Source organism: Puma concolor, chromosome B3 (assembly GCF_028749965.1).
Source record: "Puma concolor isolate L17-30 chromosome B3, mPumCon1.1.hap2, whole genome shotgun sequence".
NCBI classification, from domain to species: domain Eukaryota; kingdom Metazoa; phylum Chordata; class Mammalia; order Carnivora; family Felidae; genus Puma; species Puma concolor.
Genome location: NC_141672.1, coordinates 130,288,687 through 130,315,720, shown reverse-complemented (window position 1 = coordinate 130,315,720; position 27,034 = coordinate 130,288,687). Strand labels below are relative to the sequence as shown.

At 51.0% G+C, this 27,034-nt stretch overlaps 1 protein-coding gene across 1 annotated transcript in view; it reads left to right on the top strand.

The window, feature by feature from the left end:
• The first annotated feature begins 1,422 nt into the window (after positions 1–1,422).
• The window catches only part of ALDH1A3 (aldehyde dehydrogenase 1 family member A3), a 39,470-nt gene continuing 13,858 nt past the window's right edge, over positions 1,423–27,034 (top strand). The window contains exons 1-9 of the mRNA XM_086711401.1: positions 1,423–1,657; positions 6,753–6,857; positions 8,851–8,991; positions 13,430–13,559; positions 14,319–14,380; positions 16,623–16,751; positions 18,318–18,431; positions 20,661–20,763; positions 23,457–23,641. Coding sequence (XP_086567527.1) covers positions 1,559–1,657; positions 6,753–6,857; positions 8,851–8,991; positions 13,430–13,559; positions 14,319–14,380; positions 16,623–16,751; positions 18,318–18,431; positions 20,661–20,763; positions 23,457–23,641 — 1,068 coding nt within the window. The 5' untranslated portion in view covers positions 1,423–1,558. The remainder of the gene's footprint in view (positions 1,658–6,752; positions 6,858–8,850; positions 8,992–13,429; positions 13,560–14,318; positions 14,381–16,622; positions 16,752–18,317; positions 18,432–20,660; positions 20,764–23,456; positions 23,642–27,034) is intronic.

The window sequence follows — 27,034 nt, the reverse complement described above, 5'->3', positions numbered from 1 at the left end:
GTCAGGCAGGGCAGGGAGCCCAGGGACTGGGAGGAGCATTGCTCCCCGACGCCTCAGTATTCATGAGCCTGGCATTGAAGACAGACTCACTGATGTGGGTCGGCCCTAACCCACAGAGGGGACCCATTATCCCTTTCCCCTGCATCACCTGTGTGTTCTAACCCATAACAGCATCGGACCCTTTCACCCCCAGAGGGCAGGTGTTCTGATGAACAGTTTGTAAAAGCTTAAAAGCTTGTTTACTCCACTATTCAGAAGGACACACAGTAACACTGCAGTGAGGAAAGGGAGAGGGACGCTGAGACCCGCCAAACCAACAGAGCATCAGGACATCAAGACACCAAGGAGTGCCGCCATTTCCGGTCTCCCCGTTGAGATTACTCACAGAAGGAAATGGACTGAGGGGCTGAGCCTAACTGGGGATTAAACCACTGCTTTTGTTGCCGAGTTCATGCCCCACATCATTGTTCCAGAAACCCGAGGTATGACAAGCATGAGAAGCCACTTCCATGTCTCAGATGGGGCCCGGGGCAAGTCCCTGGGGTTGGTGGAGCTTTTCCCAACGGGCAAACCAAGGGGAGACGAATATGCCTCGGCTTCCCTGGGAAATCAGGAGCAACCTACCAGACAACCGCCCAACTCTTAAAACACAAAGCTGCAAAGATCTGATGTGATTTCTCTCTTTGTTACTTCATTCTTTTAAATTGAGGTATAATTTATGCATCCGAAAAGTCCAGGGCCCCTGCTGCAGGGCGGTCCGCGCCTGTTAAGGACAGAGGCCCAGCTCGCCAGAGGAAGGGCTAAACGATTTTCTTGCCTTCTGGCCCTCGGCCTGTGAAGCCCCAGGGCCGCGGGGAAAGTCCTGGCCATCTGGGCCAGCAGGGCCCAGGAGGCTGTCCCAGCAAGGGGCCGAGTGGGGCGCGGCGGGCGTCTGTCCTGAGAGCGGGGACCTGGCGACCGGACTCCAGGCCCAGGCACGTGGGCAGCGAAGCGGGGCCGCCCCGTGGGACGCCCCGACCCCGGACGCGGCTCAGGCCCAGAGGCGGGCGGGGGGCGCGCATTCCCAGAGCGCGGCGCGCCGACTGAAGTCAGCCGAGTGCGCGGAGCGGCGGCGGGCAGGGGGCGGCAGGTGCGGCGGGGAGAGCTCGCCCGACTCGGGGAAAGGGCCGGGCGCTGTGGCCCTGGCGCCCCCGCTCCCTACCCTGGCCCGCTGCGGGAGCTCTGGCACTTCCGGGGCCCGGTGGCTCTTCGGGGGAGCTCCTCCAAGGGCAGCCTCCGGGGCGGGGGAGCGCGCGCGGCGCGGTGGCCGGGCGGGGGGTGGCCGGGCTCCCGCAGGGGCGGCGGGCGGGGTGGGGTGAGGCGGGCCGGCCCCCTCCCCTCCCGCCCGCCCTCCCTTCCTCCGGTCCTGCAGCCAATTAGACGGCCCCCTTGGGCGGGAGGCGTGGGTCGCTCCATAAAGCGGCGCGGAGCTGTCACCCCGCGAGCAAGCTGCGCACCATCCAGGCCGGAGCCAGCGCCGCAGACTCGGGCGCCTCGGGCCAGGGAGCGCAGAAGAGCCATGGCCACCACCAACGGGACCGTGGAGAACGGGCAGCCGGACAGGAAGCCGCCTGCCCTGCCGCGCCCCGTCCGCAGCCTGGAGGTCAAGTTTACCAAGGTAAGGTGGGCGCCCATCCCACCCGACGGTCGCCTGGCTCTGAGCTGGGCTGTCCGGCCCGGGTGGCGGGGATGCGGAGCCATCAGGCCGGGAGCCCCGCCGCTCCGCTCCGAGGGTGCTGGGCGCTGCGGGCGGCGCGCCTTCAGTCGAGTTCGCCCGGCGTTCCCGCGACCGGAGCCTCTCCGCTTGGGTCGGGCCCTCTCCAAGCGGCGTCCGGCGCAGGACCTCCCGGGAGCGAGCGCGTCCACCGCGCATCCCGAAGGCGACTCCGCGATCTGCCGTCCCAGACGGGCCCTCGGGCGGCGGGGCTCAGCGCTTTAAGCCACCGAGCCTGGCGAGGGAGGCTGCGCAGCGCCCGTGCGGCTCCAGGCTGCCACCGGCGCGGCCCCGACGTGCCCTTGCAGGGCCTGCTTTGAAGGCGAGTGGAGGTGCGGGCCGCGGGCCCTCGGGCCCGCCGGTCTCCCGCAGACCCTGCGACAAGGTTTCCGGGGACGAACGGGCCAGGCTTTGGGAGGGTCAGAGGGTGCCTGAGAACACCGAGAGTTGGTCACGGAGCTCGCGCTGCACTGGGAACCCGCCACTTGGAGACTCCAAACCCATGTCATCGGGAGCCAACTGGAGAGACGTCGTACCTTCCGAGCCTAGCCTACCTGGTTTACCAGCAGAGCGAGGGGAAGTAGGAAGGTGAGCCCTGGTGAAACTGCCTTGGAGCCCAGAAGCACTGGTGCTGACAAACGGAGAATGTGTTCCCGAAGGTCTCCGAACTGGGCCTGGGAAGCCGCGCTGGTGGCAAGGCCCCGCCGCACCCCGTGGAGTCTCTGCTGGTTTGCGCCGGGCTGGGAGGCCGGGCGTCTGCAGGGCGGTGAGATCACCTGCCTAGGGCAGAAAGGAAGATGGCGAGGCCTGGAGAGCCGGCCGCGGAGGGCTGCCGGGAGCGCGTCCCGTGGGAGGACACGGAGAGGCTGTTTGGAGGCCGTGGACACGGGGAGCGCTGCAGGGTCGCAGGCCGAGAGCCTCCGTTGGCATCTCTTTCCCCAGCTTCCCTCCTTTTTATTTTTTAATTTGCATCTTATCCCTAGCCCCCAACTCCAGCTGACACAGCACTTAGAAAATTCCCCCACCAATTTTACTTTCAAAAGTAGCAATTATGCCTCTCAAATAGTTTTAATCAAGCGGAGAAAGTTGTAGGCCACTATGTGTGGCCTTCAGATTTGGGTCTCTTGGCACTTAATGTCGGCTCTGCCTCAGATCACATGACATTTAAATTAACTGTTTTCAGAGGGCTCTGTAATCAGTGGAGACACTTCACCATAAACGCTGGAGATTATTTTTAATGTAGTTTCCGTAAGTAGTATCAGCTTTGGAGCGAAAAATTCCACCACACGCTCTGGGAACATAAGAATAGTACCTACGTCTTTGTAGATCGTTAACACTGCTGGTGCTTGCTTGCCTGTTGGTGGTGGTGACGTTTGGTTTTATTTTTGTTTCGTAAGTTTTGGGCTTTTTTTAAAGGAGGCAGAACCCAGAAATCACCTATGGTATTGTCCTTTTTCTTTCTGCCTTTTTGAGTCCTATCAGAACAAGGAAGCCACATGGAATGTTTCTTTCTCTGCGATTCTTTACGGCCCTTTACAAGTGTATATAGAGAAGGATCTTAGAAGATTCACAGAGCGGCCAGTCTGTTGTCTTGCTGGGCAGCCCCTTTTTCTTAGTGGAACAGAGCAGGGTATGTGATTAAGGCTGAGAAGAGATGGGGAGGGGGAGGCTCCAAAGAACCTGGAGACTTAGGGGCTCCCGGGTGATGATGGCTGTTGTGGCCTGATGTCAGGCCACTGTACTCTCCTTCCCTGTGGAGGGTAAGGCCTCTGCCTGTTTTGTCTTTGCAGACCCACCACCGCAGAGGCCTACTGCTAGCACCTGCAGAGCCCAGGCAGCCTGTGTGGTGGTGGCTGAGGGACAGCAACCCTGGCGAGCAATGCTGAGGGAGCCTCTGGCTGTAGAGACAGCAGAAGGGGCCTAGGAAAGAAGCAGGAGACACAGAATTGCAGAATCCATCGAGGCCCGGGACAGGCGGTGGGGAGGGGTGCAGTGTGTGAGCCAGTAAAGGCCTGTTATTTTTCAAACCTGACTCATGGTACTTCTTGCTAATGGAAGAAATGGCGGGTCTGAGCCCCAGCCTTGGGGGTGCCATTTCCTAGGGTAAGGCCAGTTTCCAGAAGGACGACCTTGTCGGAACTTCCTCATTTGTTCTCCCGTTTTAACACTGGGCTCTGCTATGTGACCCTGGTGTGGGGGAAGGATCCCCTTAGGCACCCCCTCCCAGATTCAGAGGATACCAAGTTCTTTCACTTCAGGGGGACCTTTTCTTCCCTTATAAAATTTCTTCCGGTAACAGAGATTCTCCTTAAGAGTTTCTGGTTCACTAAAATTCCCGTTTTTATGATCTCTTTTGTGAAAAGTAAACTGCCCTCAACTCTCCTTTTCTGAAAACATACTCCTCTGAGTTTAGCCGAAGTCCAATGGAAGTTACTGTAAATGGCGCCAGCACACCTCCCTTGCAAGACCCCCGTCTTCTCCACCCGGGACCCAGGTCTCCTCAGAGCAGCTGTGGTTTTCCAGCTCAGTTCGGAGAACACGCCTTTCTTCTTCAGGAAATTTCGAGTTCGCCTACAGCTTGGTGTAACAATTTCATACCTCTGTGAGGTTTATTTGATACCAATTCACAAGTGGAAGATAACATTTTTTTTTTTTTTTCTGGAGACTTTCTCCTTATTTGGGGCTCAAGACAATACAGGCAGCATAATTGGTAAGCCACACTTACTGACCCCTTCTTTATTTGTGTTTTTGTTTTGTTTTCGTGGAGAGAAAATCAACAGTTAGAAACCACTTCCAAGATTACTTTACTAGTGTAGCAGGAAGAAAAAAAAATCTTGGTAAATTGGCAACATTGTGATGGGAAAATATGGTCAAAGTTGAGGAGTCTGTTGTTGTTGTTGTTGTTGTTGTTGTTGTTGTTGTTGTTGTTGTTGTTTTTTAAGTTGCTGGTTAGGAGGGACTACAGACGAATGTCATGACCGACCAAGTAATTTTTTTTTTTTTTTTTTTGGAGGCACATGCTTGGAGATGAAGTATAACAGACATCTGATCGTTGCAATCTGTCTCCATCTTCCTTATTTATATTCTCTTCTACCGTCTTCTCATTTCCCTCCCCCTTGGAATTGATACCAGGAAGGACCCAGAATCAGCAGTTTTCACTAACAGTCTCTATTTGCTAACCCACGAAATTTCATCTTCCGACAAATGCCCCCCGCCCCCCGGCTCTGGCTCTGCTTTCGTCCCTGCGCTAACTGAACCCCTCTTCCCCACTTATTAATTTCTCGCTGTTACCGAGTGATTGCTCGCTGGATGGCAAAAGTGAACGCTTGGATTTGGTTTCAGCTGGAAGAATAAACCTGTAATTGTAGCCTGGCTTATTCCACGTGCTTCCCTGGGGGCCTGGCCTCATGTTGAAGAAGCTGAGCTTCCAGAAGTCAGACAGGCACATCCTACAGGCAAGGGATGCCCTCAGCCCTGGATTCCACATGGGGGACAAGGTGCCTCTGCCCACCTGCCCCGTCAAGAGTTGGCCTTCTGTGCTTTGTCCCCGCCATGATGAGACTTCCCCGCTTTCAGAGAGAGTTACCAAAACGGTCTTCCCCCAGCAGCTTCGCAGAGCGCGCTTCCTTCTCAGTGAGCTTTGGAATTTTTACAGCAGAGTCCAGGACAGAGACCGTAATCAAGCCATGCACAAGCTGGATGAGATGTCGCTCTGCTTGCCTATCATCACTGGGGAGTCAAGTGTTCCTAATGAATAAAATTCACAGCAATTGAAAATAGCCCTTGGAGTGACACAATTCTTTGAAAATTAATGAAAGGGAAGCAAAAGATACGCATATAGATGTAGAAACGGACTTTGATAAGCTAGCTTTGTACTTAGAAATTATTGATGGAAATGCTTCTAAGGTGTCTTACCCACGTCTGTGACTGGGGTCTTTGTGACGCCATGATGGGCTGTGATGACAAGGCTGTCCCAAGCTGGTACAGCAGCAGATCGTCTGTTCTATCTGGGTTACGGGGGCCTCCACACTGTCAGAACGTGTTTTGTATGTTAGCTGTCACCTCTGTTCCTCATTCCTTTCCCAAAGCCCTCTCTTTTAATGTGGTGCTTTTTTAAGGTAGTTAGCAGCTAGAGTAAAGTAAGAGTAAATAGTACATACATTTCAGCGTGGGAACTTTGTGAATTCCTTTTCGTGTGCTCATGATGTCTTTTTGTTTTTAACATCCTTCTTCTCGGTTGTGTTCTAGGTAATTGAGGCCCCGAGCTAAATGATTTCTGTGGGTTAATTCCTTGGTTCTAGATATAAATGACTATTTGCTACATCTTTTCATATAACCAGACCATTTCCTAACCCAGATATTTATCTTTGTATTCCAACACTGGCTTTTATCAAGCCCAACATGAACATAGGCATTTTAAAGAGAATGGGGGAGGAGTGCCAATGTACGTTTAACAAAGATTAGGGATTATGGTAAGATCCTTGTAGAAAGCCAATTCCTTGGCAATCTGGCTGGGGGTTTCCGCAAGAAGGAGGCAGAAGGGAGTGCTCACTGCCGACCTACCCTTCGGGGGTAGGTGATTCCTTGGCACTTATAGGTCCAAACCTATTTAGTCTTCGCCCAAACTCTATGAGGGTGTTGGATTTAACCTATACCCGCTAGCCATTCTTCCATGAATCTGTATTAATGCTTTTTAAAAAGAGAGAGACAACATTTTAGAAAAATTCTAAATGACTTTAGTTTCATTATGACAAAAAGTAATTCTCTGAGAATGCATTAGAAGTTAGGAGACTTGGATTCTAATTCTGAGGGTGCTCCAGGGTGGGCGTGGGACTCCACCTCCCCTCCAGGTCTCATCTATAAAGGGGTGGGCGGGTGGGTAGGTGGCGGGGGGTGGGGGGGTGGGGAAAGGACAAGACATTACCTAAGGTCCTCAGCATGTTGGAATGATATGATTTTGATTTAACCCTAATGCATTACAACTTCCTTTCCTGGTTAGATATTCATCAACAATGAATGGCACGAATCCAAGAGTGGAAAAAAGTTTGCCACATATAATCCTTCAACTCTAGAAAAAATATGTGAAGTAGAAGAAGGAGATAAGGTGAGTGCTCCACCTACCCCCCCATCCCCCAAGTAATTAAATTGCCAATAATTAAAGGATAAGGAGGCAGTTTGGCTCAGTTGTAAGACAGAACGGGCCTGTCCTCCGGGTACGACCTAAGTTAGCTGCTTCCCAGACACATGGCCCAGAATGGGATCAATTAGGGACAATCCACTGCAAACAGTCACTCTCCTTTGATAGATGTTTCCCCATCTATAAGGATGACCTCAGCTTTCCTCAGCACAGGGATAAAGGAAAGGTTTTTATCAATTATTTGAACCTGGAGGCATTAAAGAATCTTTCCAGAAAGCATTTCCGGCTGGTGTGTTTCACCTAAATGCAGCATTCTGGCAGGAGACACTTAAAAAAAAAAAAAAAAAAAAAAAAAAAAAAAGACTTGAAGGGAAAAAGACTCAGTGGCCAGATTTCTCTTCTGTCAGAACCTGAAATGATCATGTGAAGCTATAGTCTTTATAACTATTTAAAACAACTATATAACCGTAAAACTATATAATTATGCATATATATCTATGTCTTCTGGATGTGTCCTTGATACGTTTCAAAGCCGGAAAGTATCTTTTAAATATACGTGCCATTAGAAGAAATGTTGAAGGTAAAGCTTTTCTAAGGAGGGAAGGGAAATTGAAACCTCTCCTCCACCACTAGAGTAATCATCTGATGTTCTTATAAGCGTATGGGTAATGTCGAATGTGGACAGGGTGAAAGACATGTGTAAAATAGGCTTGAATTTGATCCCACCAGTAATAGTTCTGTGCCAGGCAGGAAACACAGTGGTTCTACCTATACAGACCCTTCTGTGTGTAGTGCTTCAGGCTAAGCTGTATTTACAAAGATAATAGCATCGGGAAGCTCATCTTTATATGATGTCAGTACATGGGGTGGCTGGGGTGTGGGGGCACAGAGCAGGATTCCCAGTGGGTGATTCCCAGGTGCATCATTACACAAGAATCAAGGAGGAGAATGAGATCCCTGCCTCAGGCTCTGGCTTTTCTCTTGGTCTGGGTGAGTGCTCTGAGCCCGTGGAATCAGAGGCTGTCCTGTCCCCTGTGCCTGGAGAGGCTCTGGCTCCCAGAGCCTGGAACAAGGAATTCAAAGTCTTAATATCTCCTTTGCCCAAGTTTTCCGTGGCCTCCAAGCATGCTTTGGAGACAGAGAATCTTGGTGGTGTCCCCCTCTTGATTGCATCCGGCATCACCTTCCTAGGGAAATGAGGCTCTGAGGGGCCTGGGGGATGAGCTTTTGCCCATCAGCAATCAGAGCCTTGAACTCATTTTCCTGAAATAAGAATGGGTGACCTTAAACAACTCTAAATAATTCTCACCTCCTTCCTTTTACGAAGAAGTTTTGATTATAATTCTATGGGTGCGCAGAAAATCCAGTTCCTTGTCTATAAAATGGTGCAATACTTCTGCCCCCAGGGGGGTAGGTGAGGCTGAAGGGAGAGAAAAGTTCCAGATCCTCCCCGTCTGTGGACTTTTCCGATGTGGTCAGTTCCCAAGAAGCACTCCTGCCCCATTCTCACTATGGGACCAGAGTCCTCAGCTTGAATACAATGCCAAGCTAAAATAAAAAGACAGACATTTCCCCACTTAATTGAATAACTGTGGGAGTGTGTGTCCAGACTGAGCTAGCAAGTGGAAAAATCTTTTCCTACTTGGATCACCAAGAAAAATAATTAAGGTCGGTAGTTTTAGAAACTATTTTAAAATGCTTTTATAATCAGAAGGATGGTTCATGCTTGGCCATTGTAGGAATCTTGAAAAAGACCTAAGATGTAAAGAAGCAGAAAGTCACGCTGAAGCCCCGAACAGGTCCAGAGATTTGAAACGTAGCTGCCATTTTCCGATTGCCCCCAACCCCCTTCCTCTGCTTGTGTGATGGAGGCATGTCTCTGCTGTTCTCCGAAACGGACAGCTGAGTTCTCCCAAAATGCAGTCACAGCAAAAGATGATACACTCACTCTGGTTTTCAGCCCGACGTGGACAAGGCAGTGGAGGCCGCACAAGCCGCCTTCCAGAGGGGCTCCCCGTGGCGCCGCCTGGATGCGCTGGGCCGTGGCCGGCTGCTGAATCAGTTGGCTGACCTTGTGGAGAGGGACCGCACCGTCTTGGCTGTGAGTACGCGCGCGTCGGCGGGCAGGTGTGGGATGCCTGGCTGGCCTCACAGAGGGGGCCTGTCCCCCATGGAGTATGGGGGGAGACCCAGGGTGCTGGTTTTGTGTGGAAGTGGATGTGTTAGGCCCTTTGAGGTATGGCTCTCTGGCAGTAGGCACGTGTCCACGCCCTCCACCGTCACCTGTTTGGTTTTGAAGTCAGACTGTTGCCCCCTGAAGTTCACATTCGGGACCAAGAAGTTGCCTGGATGCAGTTCAGCTGCGTTGGCGGTTCCCAGACTCATAGTCACAGCCAGCCAGATGAGCTAGGCCATATCCTGGCCCTGCACCTGTATGTTTATGACATTAATTTTTTTTTCACATGAGATCTCTTTCAAAGTTAAGTTTAACTTCCTCCTAAGTGACACTATCCATGACATTACAGATTTAATGTGCTGGTGTATATATTTTTTGAATATTTATTAAGATAAATGCTGCCATTCAACATAGAAAAAACTGTTCCCCTATGACTTAAAAATCAATTCGGATCCCGCCTCTGCCACTTGCTAGCTGCGTGGCTTTGGACAAGTTGCTGTACTTTTCTGAGCATATATTTCTTTGTGGAAGATATCAGTAAGAATTGTATTTAAATGTTGTGAGAGTGCTCCATTTAAAATCCTTAGCAGAGGCCCTGGCATGCAGTAATCACTAACTAGATGACAGGTATTATTGGTAACAGCATTCCTCATAAATAATGCTGCACACCCAGCTCTATACCCTCCTGGCCAGTAATTTCTAGTAATCTTAGTTCTGCTGCTGCAAAATGGGCACATGAATTCCACCCACCCCATGAGGTAGGGCTGCTCCGATCAGACCGGACTGTGAAGACAATTATAGGTTGTAAATGCATTATTCACAGGGGTCCTAAGACCTTCCTTTAGTCTTGCAATGAGTGAGCAGAGGAAATTTCAGGGCCATCTCCTGCCTTGAGGTCCTCTGCACCCTCCACATGCTGCCCTCCAATGGCTTTGACTCCTGTTTAAAACTTGCTCCAAACCTTGAGGCCCAGTTGGTAGGGGAGAAAAATCTCCTTTTCAGCCTCTGATTTGGAAAAATGGTTCTTTCCTTTCTTGATCGGGTGTCTGGAACGAGCCATAGAATATCTACCATCATGGAGAACAGCGTCATCCAGGACACTGAGATTGTTTTTGTCCCTGGATGTGTGTTTTGGGGGTGGAGGGCTCAAGAACCCTGCATCTCGGGTCCTGCTCTTAGGTGCAATGTCCAGAGGGTGTATCTGCACAGAGATCTGAGCTTTCCTTCCTTCCTTCCTTCCTTCCTTCCTTCCTTCCTTCCTTCCTTCCTTCCTCCCCAGTCGGCCCTTGCCAGCATGTGTGCCCCAAATCCGGGTGAGGGGTGGCTCCCTCAAGGTCAGCGTTTCTGTCCGAGGAGCCTCTGGTTTCTTCCTGCAACGAAAGCCAGCCTCAACTCTCAAGCTGCCAGACTGGCTTTTTCAAAAACATTTCTGTTTTCACCCAGCATGAGCTCATCAGTCTGCAATGTCCGTGGGGACTAATAGCAGGCGGGAGAGGATGTGCCCTGGGCACCCCTCCCCACCCTGTCCTCAAGTGTCAGTATCGTCTTAGGGAGCAGTGGCCATAGAACCACCTTCGCCGGCAGCCCGCCCCACGGGCCGGCAGGACTGGGTCGTGATAGACGGAGCGAGTTGCCTGCGTTGTCGGGACCTGGCTGTGCACGAGAAACAAGATCCGGCTCTTTGCCACATCGTGAAAGGAACAAGAGAATTAGTGGGAAATATGTTTTTCAAACCAGGACCACATCATAGGAAAATACCCTCACCCTCCACCTTGATATGGTTTTCTTGCATTTTCATGCAGCGTAGTGCTTCTTTCCATCATGTTCTCTTGCCGGCTCAGTGGTTTTGACAGAGCTACGTATTTACTTCTGTGTTCAATGTTTAGAAACAGATGTGGGCGATCCGGCAGCCCCAGCTTTCTCCCCCTTCCTGAGGCACCTGGGGCCCAGACTCTGGCTCTGTGGGTGCTCTCTCTGGAAGCGCCCCAAATAGGGGCCCTCCCTGTTGACTCTCTTTTCAACCCAAGCCCCATTTCTGGGCCTCCTCATTTTAAGCCTTAGAATACTGACTTGAGTGAAGGGACAGGTTCCTTCGCACTTTGCCTCATTCTTTAGTATCTGAAGGTTACGATGCATTCGTTTTTCTGAAGGCATATTTTTCTCTTAAAATGTTAGAGGAAGTAAACGCAGGAGTGGCTGCGGTTCACTCCTGGTCCAGCCACAATAACTGTTTACAAGTCCCAATCAGTAGCTAACACTTGATATCTCAGGTTCAACCCTGTACACTCATCTGTGATTCTTTTTCTTTCTCTTTTTCTTTTTTTTTTTTTTAACGTTTCAAAAGAATTTCCTGTCTAAACCTATTATGACCCTGGTTTTGCTTGGACAGATTCCATAAAACCAACCTGGCAAATTCATGTCATCCCTCTGGGAAGCAAAGTGGCCCAAGTTAATAGTGACAGCTAGCCGATGCTTGCTGAATCCTCACCATGTACCAGGCCTGTGTTGCACTTGGCCTGCACATTCATTATCCCATTTCAGAGATGAAGATACTGAGGCCCAGAGAGGTTAGGTATCCTGTGCAAGGTTATCCAGCCAGAGGAGGTAAGCCAGGACTGGAGGCAGGACTTCTCTACCATGGTACGCCATAGTCTTCTGCCTTTCTCCTCCTTGTCCCATCCCAGAAAAAGGCCAAGAATGATTCCCTCATTCCATCGATAGATATGCAGATGCTGTCAGGAGTAGGCCCGTCCTGGACTTTGGGGCGTTATTTGCAATGCTTGGGTTTCCTGTGGGAAGATAAAAGTTTCAACATGGAATCGATAGGAGCGTAAGGGACGGCACACTGGATCTTACGTTGGCCTCACTTGGTCCCTGAACAGCATCCGCTGGGGGTGGGACACACCCCAGACCCAGACCAGCCCTGTCATCTTCAGCAACTCACAGTCCTCTCTCTCTTCAGTGTCCCCAAGTAAGGATTGCCCAAAACGAAGCCTCCCGAAAGGAAGATGATCATGATCATACAGCTGTCACCGGCAACAGTTAACATGGCACTTCCTGTGGGCGGGCCCTGCTCTAGCCCCCCCACTAGCCCCATGAGACAAGTACTACTATTAGTAGTAGTTATTAGTATTATTGTTATTATTATTATTATTATGATTATTCTCATTTTACAGATGAGGAAACTGAGGCAGAGAGGGATTCAGGGGCTCGCAGCTCAGCGAGGGAAGCGGTTGCTCCTGTTTAGAAATGCTTGGAACCCCAGTTCTGACAGAGCTGCCCCGAGCACCCTGTGTGGCCATTCTCCAATCTTCCCAGATGCAAATGTCTGGGGGCAGCCACCTCAGGAGTAGTCACTATGCCGGCTGGAAGTTTGATGCCCTGAATTCAGTGCCACTGACCCGCTAGGTGACCTTGGGTGTCACCTGGCTCCATTAGCCGTGGTGTCGGCACCTCAACGTGGGAACACAGGTGTCAAGCTCAGAGATGAGGCACACACAGGTGCACGTGGAGGGGGCATCTCTTCCCTAGTAAGTCACCCTCTCACTGCATCGACAGTAAAATGAGAATCCAGCCCCAGGCTATGTGTCAGGGTGGCCACTTCCTGCAGAGATGGATGAATGGATGACAGGCAGTCTCAGCGCTGGACTCAACTGGGGCCGCTTGTCCAAGGGACAAAGGGGTTCTCTTAAACCCCGGCTGGAAATAGAAAAGAATCCGGACCATTGAGTGGCTGCGCACTCGCCCTGGGTAATCACCTCCCTCACTGCCAAGGGCGAGCCTGCTCCCTTCCGACCGACGGCGCATCCGGCTTGGGCAGCCCAGTTGGGGAGGACTGCGCCTTTGGCTGGTGGCACTACCCTTTGGGGCTCTGTCACTCTTTCCACAGCCACAAGGGTCAGCCTAGCCAAGAAAGAAGAACCGCATCCCCCCTTTTGTCAGGGGAAGCCAGCCTTTGTCCAGCCTCCCCAAAGCCTAACCTTCCAGGAGCTTCCCGGGAAATGCACAACGTGTGGCCAGGTCACAGAGCGAGACAACTGTGCTCCAGGCAGAAGACCAAATGCTACCGTGTCCTCCTTCCCAGTGAGGCTCCAGATCAGACTTCTATCCACTGTCCTTCACGGGGACACCTGCCCATGCTCTGGCCAGCCCCCCAGATCGAGGTGTTTTGAAGGGAAAGAAATCCTCGACCATCTGAGATAGGTCTTATGGGAAATGTGTGTCTTGCTTTCTGAAGGGACACGCAGAACATTGCACACACAGTGTTCTAGGGCTGTGCTCTCCTCCCCTGTCCCCTGTCTTTAACAGCCCGACAGCCAAAAGGGAAACTATGTCTAAAATAGATGCTATCTTCATGTTGCAGACCCTGGAAACGATGGACACAGGGAAGCCATTCCTTCATGCCTTTTTCATCGACCTAGAGGGCTGTGTGAAAACCCTCAGATACTTTGCAGGGTGGGCTGACAAAATACAGGGACGGACCATCCCCACAGGTGAGCCAGCGCAAGACTCCTAGCCTCATCTGGGCCTTCTGGGGGCCCTGTCTTCTCGTCACTCCAGGTAGCCTCTTCATAGCACCCCTGGTTTCCCCTTCAAGGCGCCTTCCCTGTCCCCAAAGGAAATGGTGCTGTGCTGATTTCTTCTCTTAAGGAGTTTTTTCTTTTTTAATTCTTTTTTTAATGTTCATTTATTTTTGAGAGAGAGAGAGAGCACGCGCTCGTGCGAGCTAGTGGGAAAGAGACACAGAATTGGAAGCAGGCTCCAGGCTCTGAGCTGTCAGCACAGAGCCCGACTCGGGGCTCAAACTCACGAACCGTGAGATCATGACCTGGGCCAAAGTCAGAGCTTAACCGGCTGAGCCACCCAGGCACCCCAAGGAATTTTACTTAAAAAAAAAAAAAAATGTTTACTTTTATTTTAGAGAAAGAGAGCACGAGTGGGGGAGGGGCGGTGGAGCAGTGGATCCAAAGCAGGCTCTGTGCTTATAGCACAGAGCCTGATTTGGGGCTTGAACTCATGAACTGTGAGATCATGACCTGAGCCAAAGTTGGATGCTTAACTGACTGAACCCCACCCAGGCACCGCCCCAGGAAGTTTGCTTTTAAAATTGAGTTCAAAATCACTTCTTTGTAGACTAGACAAGACTTGGAGCTGATCCCATTGTGGGCTTCTGGGTTTCTTGTTGTTTTGCTACGTAAAATCCTTAACCTAGATTAATCCCAGTGTGTTCTCCTCCATGTAACCTCTTCCAGATGACAACGTTGTATGTTTCACCAGGCATGAACCTATAGGTGTGTGTGGAGCCATCACTCCGGTAAGTATGATGACTTTTCTGGATAGATCCAAGTAGATCCCGCCCCATTCCCCTGTAGCCTTTGGAACCTGTTTCTGATGTGTTTTGATTTGATCACATCAGCATTAACTGAGCATTTGCTCTGTGGCATGGAGTTCAGTGCTTGAGAGTTATCAGGATAGATTAGATCCCGCTCCTGTTCTCAAGGGGCCGACCCCAGGAGCACAAGAGAAGGCACCATGGATTCAAAGCAGAGGGCTCAGGAATAGCAGGCTTAGCCTAGAGTAGTGGTTTCATAAGCCAGCCTTGAAGGATGAGAAAGAGTGGTTCAATAGGAAAGTGGGTTTTCTAAGCAGCAGGAATAGCCTGAGTGAAGGTGTAGGGTTGTCTGGGCTACTTGGAGGGCAAGGACAGCTGGTGAGGCCACACTTAGATGGGGACAAAGTGAGGAAGAGGAGGTGTACACATCAGGTGGTGTAGACCCAGTGGGCTGTGGCTGCCAAGGGCCTGGGACTGTATTCACCGTGCAGTGGGGAGCCTGGCAGGAGCCAGGGAATGTGGTAATGCTGCCCGTCTGTTGGAGGAAGCCCCGGGCCACTGCAACACCAGGGCGGGAGGCTGGGCAGACAAGTGACAGTGTATGGAGAGGATTGGAAATGTGCTGCCAGGGACGAAGGAGATATGTGCACTCAGCAAACGGTTGAGAGTCCACTGTGTGCCAGGCATGGCACCAGGGTACCAGGTACTGAAGGCCTGAAGGAAAAGGGTCCAGCCCTTGTCCCTGAGAAACTTGCAGGTCACTTAAAAGGCTGAGGGGGGTATCCCCGCCAAGAAAATGATAAGACAGGAAATATTTGAGGACCTAGCAGAAGCGTGGATTTGAAAGCTCCTAAGGACGTAGAGTTGGTGGAGTTCAGTGGCTGATCAGAGGTTGGGGGTGAGTCCTGGCTGGAATTGGGTGGATCGTGTTGCTGGTTGATTTGAGGAAGACGGGGGGAGAAGTAGGTTTGGGGGGAGTGAAGTGAAAGATGAAGGTAAGTCTGGGCAGGTGAGGCAGAGGGGCCAGTGGGTCCCATCAGGCATTTGCATATTTGGGTCTAGAGCTCAAGAGAGAGGTGAGGGTTGGAGCTACCCACAGGTGATGGTCAGGACAAAGGTGTTCCCACCCATCAAGTTGGGAGGGGGGTCATCCAATGAGGGGTTGTAGAGTGACAGGAGAGGACCTGGGGCCAAATCCCAAAGACTATCAGGGGGTCCCACTGAGAAGTCTGAGCAGCAAGGGTCAAGGGCATCCCAGGAATGGAATACATTCCCAGACATTGATCATTCCTGTGATCAATGGGGTCACCTCCTTCCTTGAAATTAAACAAGACAGAAACACAGCTGTTAGATTTGCTCACTAACAGTGTTGTCGGGAGATTTGGGTGCAGTGGAAGCCCCACTGCTGGGGCTTACAGGAGGGGACCTGGGCACGTGGGCACACCTCTGCCAAGAAGCTTCGAGGAGAGGGAAGGGAGCTGCTGGAAGCAGTACAGGCCAAGGGAAGGTGTGGCTTTGCTTGTCAGACGGGAAAGAGGATGGTATTTGCATGCTAAGAAGTGGGGATCCAGGAAAGAGGGGACCCCAACCATTAGGGGGTGAACCCAAAACAATACCATCATTTAGCCAAGCATATCGACCCTTGGGAACTGAGATCTTATGTTTGTTGTCTATGGTAGGAATTCCAGACAGAGCTGGGGAAGAAATATATACATATAGCAGAAATATAAACATACAGCAGAGTCCTCTTTGCAAAGACTACCTATTAACATCTCCCAGAATGCAGTTTAGGAAGCACCGGGCAGGAATGAGTTTCTTTTTCATTTTAATGTTTATTCATTTATCTTTGAGAGAGAGAGAGAGAGAGAGAGAGAGAGAGAGAGAGAGAGAGAGAGAGTATGAACTGGGGAGGGGCAGAGAGAGAAGGAGAAAGGGAATCCCAAGCAGGTTCTGCACTGTCATCACAGAGCCCAACGTGGGGCTCATCTCAAGAACTGTGAGATCTTGACCTGAGCCGAACTCAAGAGTCAGGCGCTTTGCCGACTGAGCCACCCAGGTGCCCCAGGAATGAAGTTCTGATCATTGCCATCCTGTGTTACCTCTTATGCCCCAAATCTAGACCCTGCGAAGCAAATACCCTTCGGGGAGGCATCGCGGGGCCTCCAGGACAGGGGAGCAGGGTGGATCTAGGCCCTCCCACGAGTTCCTCTGTGTTCTGTTGTAGTGGAACTTCCCTCTGCTGATGCTGGTGTGGAAGCTGGCCCCGGCTCTCTGCTGTGGGAACACCGTAGTTGTGAAGCCGGCGGAGCAGACCCCCCTCACGGCCCTTTATCTGGGCTCTCTGATCAAGGAGGTAAGGCATCCAGAAGAGAAAGACAATAGTGTGCGTTGTTGATAACATTCCCACTCCCAGGCACCAGGCCACCGGCACCAGATAATGCTGCCCCGTCGAGCTGGGCTGCGGGTGACAGTGCCAGCCTGCTCACAGCTGAGTGGGAGGGAAGGGCTTCTGTGTCTCACTTGGCAACTGTACATTCTTTCTCCTGCTTGCGGTCACTGAGCTAGAAGAAACTCCATTCCTCCCACTGATCCTAATGAGAATACTTAACTCTTATTATGGGTTCAAACCTATGGTTGAGGAGCAAATGTTGTGTCTAGAGAATTTGTAGGAGGGGCACTTGAGAGGGAGCCAAATATTTGGGGTTCTTTGGTCCTTGCATTTGTGGCGTATGAAATGGTCTGGTTTTCTCCCGGAGGGACGGTCTTGCGGGCTCCCACGGAAGCGGCTGCCCCGAGCCGGGCCCACTCACCAGTGCTCTTGCTCTCCGACGACTGTCCTCTCCCCCGGGACAGCCACCGTTCCAGGAAATAAGCCGCCCAAAGAAACACCTCCTTCCAGACACACCTGGCAACATGCTTCAGTTCTTCTGTGCCCAGCTTGTATGCTGCAAAGAGGTTAAAAAAGAAACAGGAAGGGAAGAGGGATGGGAGAAAAGATCCATTCATGTCACTTCTCAGCTGGGCGAATACGACCAGGAAGCGTGACCTTTACCGCTTAGAAGTAAGGCTGCAGCAGCGGCCAGGAACTGACCAGTTTCCCACTTTCCTTTGACTGGTGATGTTGGACATGATTACATAATATTCATGAGACTGACAGAACTGGTAAAACACAGCCCCTAGGACAACTAAGACTCAAGCACCATGTCCTAAATTCTTCCCTTTTAAAATAATGTGTTTTAAGAGCATTAAATATTAAGTTAATTAAACATTTGTTAAATAGCATCCTCCCCCCCCACCCCCCACCGACCTCATTCACTTGCGGTATTCTTGGTTAATAAAGAGGCCTCAGATGTGCAAAGCAAGAGGCATGAATGTGGAAGAGATGGCAGTCCCCACCTTGAGACCTGCCAGTTCGGGGTGTGGCCTGAGAGCTTTGAGGGAGTGATTACACTGTTGCCATTTGGAACATTGATGAGGCGGGTTTAAAAAATGAAAAGCTGAAGGTCATAGAGGATATTTTGCAGGTGCCTCTGAGCCTTGGGGCTTGTGAGCAAGGTATCTCTCTTCTCCCAACACACACATAGACAGATACACACAGACACACTCATGCACACGCACGTGCACACGCACAGAATGGTGCTCGGCTGTGGAGGCTCACCGCCGTTTTGGTCAGAGGCCCTTTTGGGTTATTAAGTGCTGCCTGGAAGGAAGGGTGTGCACCTCACCCTGGCCCAGCCCACACACTGGCCGTGTGGGGCTGGGCCCTGGGGTGGACGTATGACCCAGGCCCTGGCTTCCCAGTGAGGGTGCCGCTGGGCTCGTGGACATCCTACAGCGGTTGGCCTGTTGGCCCAAGCATGGTCTGTGGTAGACGCTGGTCCGTTGTCCTCCTCTGAATGCCACCTCAATTTCCATCCAGGTCGGATTCCCTCCAGGAGTGGTCAACATCGTGCCAGGATTTGGGCCCACGGTGGGAGCAGCCATGTCTTCTCACCCTCAGATCAGCAAGCTAGCCTTCACGGGGTCTACAGAGGTAACCTTCCTCACTGGCTGTGGGCAAAAGTAGCAGTCACTGCATGATCTGAGACCTGGGAACTTTTCCTTTGAGGAGCTGAACTATGGTTTATTATCCTTCTAAATATGACCGTGTTATTTAATACAGAACAATCAGTAAAAATAATAACATAATAATAAGTAAATAAATAAAGTCACTGGTCGAGTTTCCAAACTAAATAAATGTCTAATAGAACTCAGAAGCCTTAGAAGAAAAGATTGGTAGATAAGATAAAATAAAAATGTAAAACATCCAGAGGACAAACAACATCACAATTGAAGGGAAAGGATAAATAGCAAGCTGGGAGAAAACCAGTTATAATTCATGCAGCTCTCCGAGGCTTAAAATCCATAATATCCCTAAAAATCAAGGGGGGGGGGGCGTGCGGAAAGCACGCTGAATGATAAGACAATGGGTAATTCAGAAAAGAGAAACACCGAATGTCCAATAAGCTTGACCTAAGTTCCGAATGTCCAATAAGCTTGACCTAAGTTCCTGGTTTTGTCTGACATGCAAAATCCAATGAAATTCAGATTCTTTTTTTGTCCATCAGATTGGTAAAAATTGGAATCCAATATCATTGACGTTACCAGGAAATGGGCACTCACCCACCCCAGTACCAGGATGCAGGGCAATGTTGCAGCACTGACCACAAATTTGAAAGCGTCAAACTTGTGCTCCAGAAATGCCATTTCAAAGCAACTACTTACAGAAATATTCCCCGTATACTGTCAGGTATACGGTACCCATTCTGTACGCCGTGTTGCAGACCCTACAATAAGGAAAACTGTCCTGCTTCTGTGATTGAAGCACAAAAACGTGGGAAAGTATCTTTGGGACGATCGCACTGGTAAAAGCATGGGTGTGGAGAAATAGAAATCGTTCATAAGGGTACCCAAGAAATTCTCAATTGTGGCCACCTCTGGGCAGGTCCTGGGCCACAGGGTGAGGGGAGATGAGAACTTCCCCCCCTTTTAACTGACACACATATGCGTGTGGAATTATTTTTTAATATTTCGTCCTTGAGAAAGAACACTGAACACAGAATAAACAGAATAAACGCTGTCCGTGCAGTGAGTGTCTCCTTCCTCCCCCTAAGATTCGTCCAGCTCGGAGCCTGAGAGGGCAGTACCATAACCACCCTCCTCTGCCGGCTGGGGTGAACCTGCTAGAGAAGCCTAGTCAGAACCGAATTGGGGCCCTGCATGGCGTCGTAACAGCCGGGGGGCGCTCAGCACGTTTTCCTACCCTAAGTGCCCCTGTTCCGTCCACCTGTGAGAGCACCCCTCAACCCCACAAGGAATCGCCAGCCCATGGCAGACTGGTCTTGCTGTGGTTGCTCTCAGGGGACAATCACTGTCACTCTGGAACTATTCCAAGCATCATTCCAGTCCAGCAACCGTGAGCTGGACAATTTTTAAAACACACTCACACTCAAGTTTTGGGGAAACGGCCTCAGCCCTAGAAGAGCCCAGCCCTGCCTCTTGCTAGCTTAGCTGCCTGGTTCCAAGCCTCTGTGTGCACATTGGTCTCTGAGAGTCTTCCCAGCTCTGGGTGTGCGGCACCAGCTGTGTGACGGGCCCAGCCTGGCTTCTAGCAGTACGTGGATTGATAAGAGAGACCCATCAGGGACATGAAGGAGGTTGGTAGGTGGTCCCTCTGTTACTGCACAGCGCGCCCATTCTCTCCCTCCCCCCTGGAGAAGCCTCAGTCTTGAGTCTGTTTTCAGAGAATTGGCCCTTTCTCATCCTGAAGGTCGGCTTCCCTATTACCCCAACATTTGGAGGTTCCCTGAGATTATACCACAGAGCCACACGGAACCACCTCCCCTACTGGTGGGGGCTGGTCCCCTCAGGCCCCTTGCCAGACTAGCAGGACCAGCCTGCTGCCAGGACGGACAGGCACCAGGACAAGCGGGTAGCTGGCTGTGCCCCTAGCCAGCTGTGTGGCTGTGGGTGAACCGCTGGGCCTTCCAAAGGCTCCCACTCCACCCCTGTAAGTGGAACAGTTTGGACCAAGGATTCCAGTGATGTCAAGATCTGATGCATGAGATGCAGGGAGTGGGAAGACACTATCATGGCCTGGGGCACCTGGGCAGAGAGGCAGGGGAGCCCTGGGCATGCTGTGCTCACTGCCTCCTAGGCTGGAATGTTCAGGCCATGCCTGGCCCCATCTGAGGTTTCATCTGGTCTGTTTTTTATCCTGAAGGTTGGAAAGTTGGTTAAAGAAGCCGCCTCCCGGAGCAATCTGAAGAGAGTGACACTGGAGCTTGGGGGCAAAAACCCCTGTATCGTGTGTGCTGATGCCGACCGTGAGTCTCTCCCCTTGTGGGCATTGCTGGGGCTTTATGGGATCCATAAACCTCTCCCTGTTTCCTTGCCCAAATTCAGGACCAATTGAGACAGACAGACAGACAGACAGACAGACACACACACACACACACACACACACACACACACACACACACACACACACACACAGGCTGTTTTTCCACCTTGGGTTGTCCTGCCATAAGTAGGCAGATGGAGATCAAAACACCAGCTTTATTGCTGATAGAAAGCTGCATTGGAGGAAAATATGTCCCATGTGGTGGCGGAGAGGCTGCCTGTTTCTGCCTTTGAAGATTAAGTTTACGTCGCCTGTCCCTGCAGAGCTGGGGCCATGGGGAGCAAGTCCAGATTCTTCTCCAGAGTCCTGTGTGCAGGGAGGGGGCCAAGACAAGGAGGAGCAGGGCAGATGCTCCCCACTCACAGGCATTAATCACTCTACCCTCGCAGTCAGTATTTCCTACAGTGCTTTGAGGCTCTCCGAACACTTGAGATGTTTCTTCCTTCTTTGTCTCAGGCCTGACAGATGAGAGGACAGTGGCAGCTGACCCTTAGAATTACCTCCCTGGTCTGAGTGCTCTCTCTCTCTCCCTCCACCTTGAGAAAGCAACCCTGCCCAGCTGCTTGAGGGCAGTTTGTGTCTTGCTAGAGCTTCATGGATGCACAATATGAAAATAGATGCTATTCTTGGCTGCTGTGTCCAGAAGGAGGAAGAAAGGGCCACATCGGGCATTCATTCACCTGCTGATAGGGTCAGCCGCCAAAAGGTGTCACTTCCCAAGTACCCTGAAGCACCCTAAAGAGTAGCCTCTCCCACCTGCCCACTGGTGCCAGAAATTCCTCTCACGGAAAACAAAGCCTTCCATTCCACGCTCAGATAAGGTTGGAACTACAAATATCCCTGAGAAAAATGACCCTAGCCCAATTTCTTGCTAAGGTGTAAATGACTGATATGACTTCCTCTCCTTGAAGCTGGCTTTCAATGGGAGAGTGGCCTGAGGGAGGAAACAAGCTTCAAGGAAGGAGAGGGAAGCTGGGCATGAAGACAGGACTCGTTTTTCACCTGGATTGGTAGCCCTTGTGGGAGCATCATTCGTGTTGCTGATGGTTTCTGGAGCCACATGAAACAGTTCTGGGTATTGCCACATTTGGGCTCCCCAACTCCAATCCTGAAGAGCCAGGACCCCTGTTTTGCATTCTTGTGCCACCATATCTGGGTGCCCCGTCTGCACTTCAGCTCATCTTCTTACCCCCTCGGTGAAACAAACAAACAAACAACAAAAAAAAAAAAAAAAAAAAAAAACTGCAGCTAAAACACAAAACCCTTCCATGTTTGAGGCTTGGTTTTACAAGGGTCACAAACACCCTATGTAGTAGCCATTTCCTGCTTCTCATCCAGGCAGCACCAGTCCACAAAAGTAAATTCAGATGTCGCTGGGCATCCAGACATAGTGTCAATGGTGACATGCCCCCATTCCCCACCACTTGCAGCCATTACCCCTGGCTCCTGTCAGGATGCGGGAGGGGCAGTTGGCACAGAGGGTCAGGGAAAGCCAGAACCTTACGGTGCTGTCTGCTGATCCAGAGACTTCTACAGACTGTCCTGCTGGAGAGCAATGGCTCGGTTCTCAAAGTGGAGGCCAGCAGTCCTCAGAGCTGCCTCAGAGCAGTGCTGGGTGTCTGTGGATCACCTGCTCATGGCAAAGCTGCATGTCTTAAGCAGCAGTGTGTGTATTGGAGGGGTGGGGGATGTGGAAAAACCAGCTAACAGTGGAGCACGCACAAGAGGCCATCCTGTGAACCCTAAAGGGAAACCCACTGAGCACTTCTTTTTCATGAAGCACATCCCCAAAGGTTTTACTTACTAAGCACCCTTCTAGTTTTAACTCGGTGCCTGCTCTCCAGTTCAGATTCAGCCCCCATGAGGCAGGATCCCTGCTTTCTTTTTTAACCCATATAAGTTCTACATGGAGTTCATGCTGCTTAGTAAGGCTTCATAAGCAAAAGAAGCTTGCTTAATAGGACTTGATAAGCGAAGGAAGCACAAGGTGGAAAATGTGGGCTGTCACCAATCGGGGGCGCCTCGGTGGCTCAGTCTGTTTAAGCAGCAACTTTGGCTCAGGTCAGGATCTCAGGACTCCTGGGTTCCAGCCCCACCACCGCTCTGTGCTGACAGCTCAGAGCCTGGAGCCTGCTTCGGATTCTGTGTTCCTCTCTCTGTCCTCCCCTCCCCTGCTCGTGCTCTCTCTCTTGCTCTCAAAAATGAATAAACATTAAAAAAAAATTTTTTTTTAAGCTCTCACCAATTGGCCTACATCCAGACTTACCAAAGGTTAATCTATAGAACGGGAGTCCTCCCGAGAGGGGGAGGGGAGGGATCCACGAGCAGGTGAACGGAGGGGGGTGGAGGGGAGGATTACTACAACTCTCCGAGTTCATTAGCATAGTAAAGAAGTCCAGCAGTCCCAGAACTCACTTAACCCCCCACTCCCAGCGAACCAGAAAATCCCTTTTCCCATCCTCTCTGTTGGGAAATGCCGAGAATAAAATTAATTTCTGAAACGCAGCCATTCCGGGGCCTGTTTTCTTGCGCCGGCAATTAGAGCTGCAGCTGTCACCAGTCCGGCCCTAACGACTTAATCGCTTCCTCTTGCCCCCGCTGCTCCCCTCCCTCCAGTGGACTTGGCGGTGGAGTGCGCCCATCAGGGAGTGTTCTTCAACCAAGGTCAGTGCTGCACGGCCGCCTCGAGGGTGTTCGTGGAGGAGCAGGTGTACGCCGAGTTCGTCAGGCGGAGCGTGGAATACGCCAAGAAACGTCCCGTCGGAGACCCCTTCGATGTCAGAACGGAACAGGGGCCCCAGGTAACCTACCGATGTGTGGGAACCCTGCGCTGCGCGTCTGGAGGCTGGACCAGGCAGCCCCTTTGACCACAGCCCCTTACAGCTCTGGTGCTTTTTGATTCCACGGTCCCTCCTGAAGCAGAAGGGAGGCTGCTTGCCTCCTGAGGCTTTTGTTGAGGCGCCATCAAGGGACAGGGCAGTCCCGTCAGGTCTCTCTGGGCTTCTAAAGTGGGAGCGGACACACACCCCTGTGTGTTGCTCTTTGCAGCAAATAATGCCAAGCTCAGGGCCTTGGCAGGAGGGAGGCGCTCCCAGATCAGAAGGCCTTATGCTTGCACCCTCCAGCCAAGAGGACCCTCCAATTTTTGAGCCGCCAGGATCCCCAGAGGAGAGACCCAGGCAGAGGCTGTCTGACTTGGCTGGTTTCCCTACAAAAGAGGGGCTGTAACCCTGGGCGAAAGGCAGCAAAGTGCAAGCAGAGGCAAAGTACCCAGAGCAGTCTCAGCCTCCGGGCCCTGGAGCTCACATGTGCTATAGGACAAGGTGACCGTCAGAAACCAAAGAGCCCCAGTGGAGAGGGCTCTGGGAACCAGGATGCCTCTCTGGGCGGGCGGAACATGTCACTGGAGGCCTGGTTTTCGAAACTAACGGCAGGATGAAAATGATCATAACCACGAGGTTTAATAACCTCTTTAAAAGGGCACATCCTGTATCACTTTCTTGCTAATTATGCAGTGCTCGCAGATGGATAAATATTTAAAAGAGGGCAGCCTGACCATCCCATGCATTACTGAAATAGAGCTCGACAGCAACCCACTTTTCTCGTAGCCGAAGTCCTGCCCCAGCCACGAAGTTTCAAATCACGTGTCAAGACTCACCTACTTATGTCTATATTCTGGGAACTTGCTGCTTGCCCACTGCAGTGGCACCATGTGTTTACATGGGAAGCCATGGATCTGAGTGCAAGTTTGGCTCTATGACTTTGAGAAAGTCCCAAGCTCCTTCCAAACCTCAGTTTCCTCGTCTGGAAAATGGGAGTAATGGATGAATATTATGAATATTTCAAGGCACCTAATAAGTCTTTATTTTTTAAGGAGGGGAGCTGAGCATTAAATGACAGCCTCCCTGATCTAGGTAGCAATGAATGTCTGTGCATGACTTCAGGTCACGTCGGTCAGGTCTTGCTTGACCATCCCGTGGGGACGATCTGGCTGGGGAAGGGGGAGGACCACGTGGAAAAGGTGCATTTCTGGCCACAGTGCCCGTCCTTGCCTTTTCCCAGCCCACATGCTCTGTGGCTCCAATGCCATGTGACCCTGGTGGAGAGAAGCATCTCAGCTTGTGGCCAAAACTCCCCACCCTGCCAGACCTCAGCTCCAAACCCAGCGGCCAGTGACACAAAGTTGTCCAGTGGCCTTGGTTGGATTTCAGGTCTGAATGCAAACATGGCCACAAGTCATTATCAAACCCACCGTCATTGTAAAGCTAATCCAGACTCCGTGGGAAATATGTGAGCTGATCCCATAGTAAGGAAACCCTTTCACCCCATCATTATTCATAAGTCTCTTTCCAAGGCTCCAGGCTTGACTTTTGAAGCCAAATACAGAAACCTCTTCCAAGAGAGCAGATCCAAGCAGAATGGGTGTTGATTTCGTCGGTGCTTTTGATGCTGCTGCTAAAAGTCCTTTTGAAAGCTCACTTAAGCCGCCTAACCTCAGCATATTATTTTAGGACACTGTTGGATTTTTTTCTCCCAAAGTGCTTTTTCATCTATGGTAATAAGATTTTTACTCAGAGAGGATTTACAGCTGTCCAAATAGTCAGTCCTGTCTGTCTCATGCCTGTAAAACAGCTAGCTGACCTAGATCGGTGTCCACTGCAGGCAGTTGCTTTGCCGAATGCTCCAAAATCTCTTAGGTTTATTTGGCAACGAGGCACATAAACACTGCACAGGCCACCTGGTGGGGGCAGGATCCAGTGCCCTCTCCAGCAGAGCCCAGTGCAACTTTCCACCTGTCCTTCGGGGTCCGTCTGACTCCGTCTCTGGTGTTGTGCCCCACCGGGCCATTCACTTCTGGCAGGTCTTCTTCCAGCACTGGAAGTCACCAGCTGCCATTTCTTGGAGGACTATTAGATTTAGACAATGTGTTCACATGGACTCATCAGGAAAAGTTGAGTCTGGATATGCAGGCTTTCCACGGGGACCCCAGCACTGCCTATAGGACAGACAGGTGAGAAGTCTGGTCTTACAGGCAGAGAATGGTCACAGCCACTCAGGACCCATAGTTTGATAAAGCCCTACAAGCCCTCTTGGCCTCTGGGGAGGAGGAAAGAGCAGTCCTGGAACTTTTAACCCAAGACCAGGTTCATCCAGAGACAAATTGAGAGAACCTTGAGATATTCCTGGATCCATTACAGTTGTTTAAATTCATTCTCTAGGCGGGAATGCAGACATAGGAGTTAAAACCTAGGGCACATCTAAATGTCAATAGAGAAAAGTCTTTCTTCCATCCTTCTTCCTCTTGCACGGACCTGGTTCTTAACCTTCCCTCCGTGGGTACCCCACAGTCTTAGTTTCTCACATAGCCCTCCAGAATTTCTTTATGTATATATAAGCAAACAGGAATATGTGTTCTGATTTCCCCTGTTTTCACCCACAAGATAACTATGACATCTATACTGCTTGCACCTTGGTTTTTGTGTTCTAATAAGAAATTTGAAGACCTTTCCATACCAGGCCATGAGAACCTGCCTCATTCTTTTTCACAGGTACATAGAATCCTGCTTTATGAATTCACCAGGATTCAAATCACATGTTCTTTTTTTTTTAATATTGTATTTATTTTTGAGAGGGAGACAGAACATGAATGTGGGAATGGCAGAGAGAGACACACACACGCACACAGAATCTGAAGCAGGCTCCAGGCTCTGAGCTGTCAGCACAGAGCCTGATGTAGGGCTCGACTCGAACTCATGAACCGAGAGAACATGACCTGAGCCGAAGTCAGATGCTTCACAGACTGAGCCACCCAGGCGCCCTTACCATGTTCTTTTTCTAATTAAAGTTTATTTATTTTTGAGAGAGAGGGGGACAGAGCATGTGCATGCATGCGTGTGCTAGTGGGGGAGGGGCAGAGAGTGAGGGAGAAAGAGAATCTGAAGCAGAATCCTGATCTGCGCTGTCAGTGCAAATCCTGACGCAGGGCTCGATCCCACAAACTGTGAGATCATGACCTGAGCCCAAACAAGAGTCAGACGCTTAACCAACTGAGCCATCAGGGCACCCCTCAAACGACATGTTCTGATGAACATGTCAGTATGTGCAGTTACACACGATGTTGTATGTCATTTTGTAAACATACAAGGACATCAGTGGGACGGAGTCCCCAAGTGGGATTACCGAGTGGGAGCACA